Source organism: Bos taurus, unplaced genomic scaffold, assembly GCF_002263795.3.
Source record: "Bos taurus isolate L1 Dominette 01449 registration number 42190680 breed Hereford unplaced genomic scaffold, ARS-UCD2.0 Leftover_ScbfJmS_1901, whole genome shotgun sequence".
Lineage (NCBI taxonomy): Eukaryota > Metazoa > Chordata > Mammalia > Artiodactyla > Bovidae > Bos > Bos taurus.
Genome location: NW_020190998.1, coordinates 5,468 through 11,300, shown reverse-complemented (window position 1 = coordinate 11,300; position 5,833 = coordinate 5,468). Strand labels below are relative to the sequence as shown.

Sequence of the window (5,833 nt, the reverse complement as noted above, 5' to 3'; positions counted from 1 at the left end):
ATTCTTAGCTCTGAGAGACCCAGAACAGCTACTTCTGAGTGGTCCCCTCATTCCACCTGTGTGAACTCAGGAAGGGCAAGGCCTTCTCTAGCAGGATAGGGCCCCAGGTCTGCAGAGGGGTGTCATCTTGACCATAACCGGACTTAAGGTGAGGACGATGAGAGATAATGAGAGGATCCCTCCCCCCAAAGAGGGAGGCTTACAGAGTGGTGCCCCTCCTGACAAGCAGAGATTCTCAGAGCAGTGCCCTGATACCTTCCACTAGGGACTTGGGTTGGAGAAGGAAATGGCAACCCACTCCAGTGTTCTTGCCTGGAGAATCCCAGGGATTGGGGAGCCTGGTGGGCTGCCATCTCTGGGATCGCACGGAGTCGGACACGACGGAAGCGACATAGCAGCAGCAGTAGCGGAGACTTGGGAAGGCAAGGGCTTTGTTTGGGGGCTGTAGGACTTGTGTTCATAGATGGAGGCGTTTGGGGCTCTGATAAACTGCACACGGAGGACCCTGAGAGAGAATCCAGGGACGGATGAATATTGAGCTACCGGGGTTCCCGTAGCACGCCGCCCTTGCCGTCGACCGCAGGCGACGTCACGTAGGAGTGTACGCAGCTCCCCTCCACTTCTGCTTGGAAGGAGAGAAGCTTGACCGGTAGCCACTGCGACCGTTTGGCAAGACTTAGGTTCCAGGACTCATCCGGAACCAAGGTGAGGACCTGAATGTAGCTGAAGGGACTTTCCCAACCCTCCCAGTAATAAAAGTGACCCATCCACATCCCACCCCTGTGATATGGCTCTTGTGGGCCCCTCAGAGCTATCGGCTGAATGTGGTCTAGAGTGTCTCAGGCTAAGGTGTTGGTCTGTGGGGGTAGGCCCGGATTCTACCCCCGGAGGTGGTCTAGGACCTAGCTTATGGCCCTGAGGGCTGAGGAGCAGAGTTCGACACTGCAAGGGGGCCCTACTGAGCGACTCCCCTATACTGGGCTCTGGGAGGCCTCGGGTAAGTTGGCCAACTGTGGTGCCCCCTGGTGTCCACTGGAGGTGGTTTTGGTGAAGTGACAGCCTTGCTCTAACAGAATAAAACCAGTTCAACAAAGGGAGCTAGTCTGCAACATGATTCATGGTTGTGACACTAAGGATGGTGGCCACTTCCTTAAGAAACGGGGCCACATAAAGTGCCAGCGCTGTTTTCAGGCCTGGGATAATCGGGTGTTTTGACATGACACTTCCCGGGACATCTCATGAACTGAGCAACCGGGTCAAAGGGGGCAGCCTCAGCTTGGCAAGGGAGGCGTTCAGATTTGGAGGGGTCATGGTGAGAACCTCGGGGGCTTTGGGGATGTTCCACACCACATCATTCGGACCAAATCCTCCCTGTCGTCATCCCTGGCAGACCTCAAGAATACATGTCGGTCCACACTTTGGGCTAGGAAGTGGTCAGCAGAGCGAGAACTCTTATACCCTGTCATGAGTCAAATGTAGACCTTGGTTACTTCTATGTCCTGGCTATTGTAAATAGTTCTGCAGTGAACATTTGAGTACAAGTGTCTTCTTCCATTACCATTTCTTTGGGGTATATGCCCAGTAGTAGGATTGTTGGCTCATGTGGTAGTTTTATTCCTAGTTTTTTATGCAAAGTGAATTAGGTCAGAAAGAGGAAAGGCAATATCATATATTAATGCATTTATATGGAATCCAGAAAGATGGTACTGATGAACCTCTTTGCAGGACAGCCTGGAGATGCAGACATAGAGAACACACTCGTGGACACAGTGGGGGAAGGGGAGGGAGGGACAGACTGAGAGAGTAACATTGAAAATGTACACATTACCATATGTAAAATAAATAACCAGTGGGAATTAGTTTTATGACTCAGGGCGCTCAAAGCCAGTGCTCTGACAGCTTAAGAAGGGTGGGATGGGGTGGGAGGTGGGAGAGAGTTTCAAGAGGGAGGGGATATACAGTATACCTATGGCTGATTCATATTGATGTGGGGCAGAAGATAACACAATATTGTAAAGATATTATCTTTCCATTAAAAGTAAATGAATTTGTTCTAAAAAAGACATATAGAATAAAAGAGGAGCAAAAAAAAATTTTTTTAACTTTGAATTGGGATCTTGGATGGGACCACAGGGACATCAACCTGCCTGCAACAGCTTCCATTCTTAGGAGACGGTGTTTGGGAAGATGAAGTCATCTTCACTTCCTCCTGTGGGGACACAGGGTGATTGGCTTTTACTATCAGGCAGGTATCAGTTCAGGAGAAGGAGGAGGTTTTCTGCCAGGAGCTCAGTTGAGGAATCTGAGTGAAGACTCAGAGCATGCGCCCCAACCCTTGGATTTCAGCCCAGGAAATCTCAGGGATGGGCTGTTAGGTTGAACATCTGCTTTACTGTTTTATACCAAGTCTAGGGGAGGGGAAATGTCTAGTCTGAAGGTGCAACCACCAATCAGCAAGTGGAGAATAGTGCCCAGCGTTTTAAGGAGCCAAGGTAAGGACCATGAATGATGATGCCAGTGAACTCAGGATAGAAAAGACCCTACTGAGCTCTCAGCACTGGGTGTCCCCTGGGAGGGAGGTGGACTGAGGCATCCCTTCACTTGCTTCTGGATCATGTGGAGGTCTGAAGTGTCTGCATCAGAGTAGCAGAGAGAAGGGTGCCCAGGCTCCACTAGGACTTGATGTGATAATACTGAAGATGAGCTGAGAGGACCCCACTGCCAGCCCCTGCTGTCACCTCAGTAAGTCCAAAGCAGGGCTGAGAGGACGCAGAGGACAAGTAAGCCTCTGTTCTTCCTCTGGGATTCTCAGGGGACAGGCTAACGAGGAAAACAAGAGCCTTGTGGGTTCCTAGAGCAGTGTCCTCAAGGAAACCTGCAGAGGCGGCCTTTGATTAAGCCAAGGTAGAATCTCCCTGTTTTAAGGTGCTCATGTCACCTCATTCTCCATCCTCCAGGTGCCCCAATCTCCTGTCTATTGGCCCAGACCCCTGCCTGCAGTCCCTGACCACAGTCATGCCTCGTGGGCGGAAGAGTAAGCACTGTGCTCATGAGAAACGTCACCAAGACCGGGCTGAGACCCAGGGTCTTCATGATCATGCTACCACATCTGGGGAAGAGGAAACCACCTTCTCCTCCCCTCCTGATTCAGAGAGCACTCCCTCAAGCTCCTCTGCTGCTGGCACCCTGAAGGGTCGTCAGGGAGCCCAAGGCACCACCAGTGCTGCTGCAGGTGCTATATGCAAAAGATCTGGTGTCGGTGGCACAGCAGACTCGAGATCTGGTGTAGGTGCCAAGGGCCAAGTTCAGGAAGGTGAAAATTCCTCCCAGGCCTCAGCTGCTGCTGAGAGCTGTCACACAGATCTGACCAGGGAGTCAGAGAGTTTGCTGCGGTACATGCTGTTTAAGTATATGATGAGGGAGCTCATTAAGAGGTCAGAAATGCTGAAAGTTATCCACAGAAGTTACAGGAAGCAATTCCCTGAGATCCTCAGAAGGGACTCTGAGTGCATGGAGCTGGAGTTTGGCCTGGTGCTGAAGGAAGTCAGGCCCAACAATCACTGCTATACCCTGGTGAGCAACCTAGATCTCAGCGACAGTGAGTCTATGAGAGGTGACTGGGGGCTGCCGAAGAATGGTCTTCTGATGCCTCTGCTGGGTGTCACCTACCTGAATGGTCACCGCGCCTCTGAGGAGGACATCTGGAAGTTCCTGAATATGTTGAGCATCTATGATGGAAGAAGGCACTTCATCTCTGGAGACACCGGGAAGCTCATCACACAAGATCTGGTGCAGGAAGTGTACCTGGAGTACCGCCAGGTGCCCGGCAGCGATCCCCCTCGCTATGAGTTCCTGTGGGGTCCTAACACGCTCACACAAAACAGCAAGACAAAAGTCCTGCAGATTTTGACCAGGGTGAATGATTCAGCCCCCGACACCTTACAGCCACGTTATGAGGACTCTTGGAGAGAGGAGGTAGAGAGCTCCAGAGCCAGAGCTGCAGCCGGGACCGGCCGGTCTGCCTCAGCCAGCACTGGCCCTTCTGCTCTGCCAGTGCTGGCCTTTCTGCCTCGGCCAGGCCTGGCACTTCTGCTGCAGCTAGGGCTGACATGTCTGCCACGGCCCGGCCCGGCCCTCCTGCCTCGGACAGTGCTGGCAATCCTTCCTCGGCCAGATATGTCACATTGGCCTCGGCCAGACATGGCACATCGGCCTCAGCCAGGGCTGAAATATCTGCCAGGGCCAGTTCTGGCCCTTCTGCCTCAGCCAGTGCTGGCCCTTATGCCTCGGCCAGTGCTGGCCCTTATGCCTCAGCCAGTGCTGGCCCTTCTGCCTCGGTCAGTGCTGGCTCTTCTGCCTTGGCCAGACCTGGCATTTCTGGTGCAGCCAGGGCTAGCACTTCGGCCTCAGCCAGTGCTGACCCTTCTGCTTTGGCCAGTGCTGACCCTTCTGCCTTGGCCAGAACTGGCACTTCTGCTCCAGCCAAGGCTGACATGTCTGCCAGGGCCAGGCCTGGCCTTTCTGCCTCAGGCAGTGCTGGCCCCTCTACCTTGGCCAGACCTGGCAATTCTGCTCCAGCCAGGCCTGGCCTTTCTGCCTCAGCCAGTGCTGGCCCCTCTGCCTTGGCTGGACCTGGCACATATGTTGCAGACAGGGCAGGCACTTTGGCCTCAGCCACTGCTGATATTTCTGCCAGTGCCACGCCTAACCCTTCTGCCTCAGCCAGTGCTGGCCCTTCGGCCTTGGCCAGTCTTGGCACTTCTGCTGCAACCAAGGCTGGCACTTTGGCCTTGGCCAGTGCTGACATATCTGCCAGGGCCAGGCCTGGCCCTTCTGCCTCAGCCAGTGCTGGCCCTTTGGCCTTGGCCAGTCCTGGCACTTCTGCTGCAGCCAGGGCTGGCATTTTGGCCTTGGCCAGTGCTGACATGTCTGCCATGGCCAGGCGTGGCATTTCTGCCTCGGCCTAGCCAGGTCCTACTGCCTCGGCCAGTGCTACCACTTCTGCCTCGGCCAGTGCCCAGTCCAGGGCCACATCCAGCCACTCATCTCGCCCCTGGTGTTGTCTGAAGCCCGTTCTTCACTTCGTGGTTGGAAAAGCCTTTCAATCTGTGTTCCTAATATGCATCAATAACTTGTTGACTTCCCCCCCAAATTTTCAGTATTACTTTTCTCAACAGAAACTTTATTTAGTTTAATGATAGAAGTATATTATTTACATGGGTACACATTGTTTGCTGTTTGTTAGATTTAGGAGTAAGAGTTTTGTTTTTTGAAATACATACTGGAAATCCTTAAATCACTTGTGATCCAGGATGAGAATTACATCACTTTAGGATAAGAATATGCTTAGAAATGTGAAAGACACCACACTAAAAGAGGCTCAGAACATTGATACATAAATAGAGATATAGCTGAAAGCTAGTCAGTTTTTGGTTTACTTTCCTCTCTGTTTAGTCTCCCTTTTTGTAAAGGTAAAAGTTATATATCTGAATCTGCTTATGTTTTTCAAGAATGTTTGAGAATATAAATTATCACAAATGATTTATTCGTGGTTCTTCTTTTACACAAACATTAATTGAGCATCTGCTCTTAAGAAGTCTTCATGCTTATACTGGTGATATTTAGTCAAAAATGTCCCAGCCTCTTCCCATTCAATTATAGTCTCTCAGAGAAGCTGTCATCCTATGGAAGAGGCTGAGATGCTCTCTACCTCAAGAAGAAAAAAGGGTAAAGTGGGGTTGGAAACAGCATATTACTTTGTTTTCATTGCTAGGCAGAATTTTTGCTAGATTCAGGAGGTTGGGTATTTTTTTTCCCCTTCAGTTAGAATGCT

General features: G+C 51.5%; 1 protein-coding gene across 1 annotated transcript; it reads left to right on the top strand.

Moving 5' to 3' along the window:
• Positions 1–604: 604 nt before the first annotated feature.
• LOC132344759 (uncharacterized) lies at positions 605–5,408 on the top strand. The gene is made up of 2 exons (XM_059884449.1): positions 605–705; positions 2,958–5,408. Exon 2 carries the CDS (start codon positions 3,016–3,018, stop codon positions 5,065–5,067), a length of 2,052 nt encoding a protein of 683 aa, XP_059740432.1. The 5' UTR covers positions 605–705; positions 2,958–3,015; the 3' UTR covers positions 5,068–5,408.
• The last annotated feature ends 425 nt before the right edge of the window (positions 5,409–5,833 follow it).

Excerpts from the sequence above, each read along its gene's own strand:
- LOC132344759 (XM_059884449.1), top strand. The coding sequence starts at position 3,016 with ATGCCTCGTGGGCGGAAGAGTAAGCACTGTGCTCATGAGAAACGTCAC.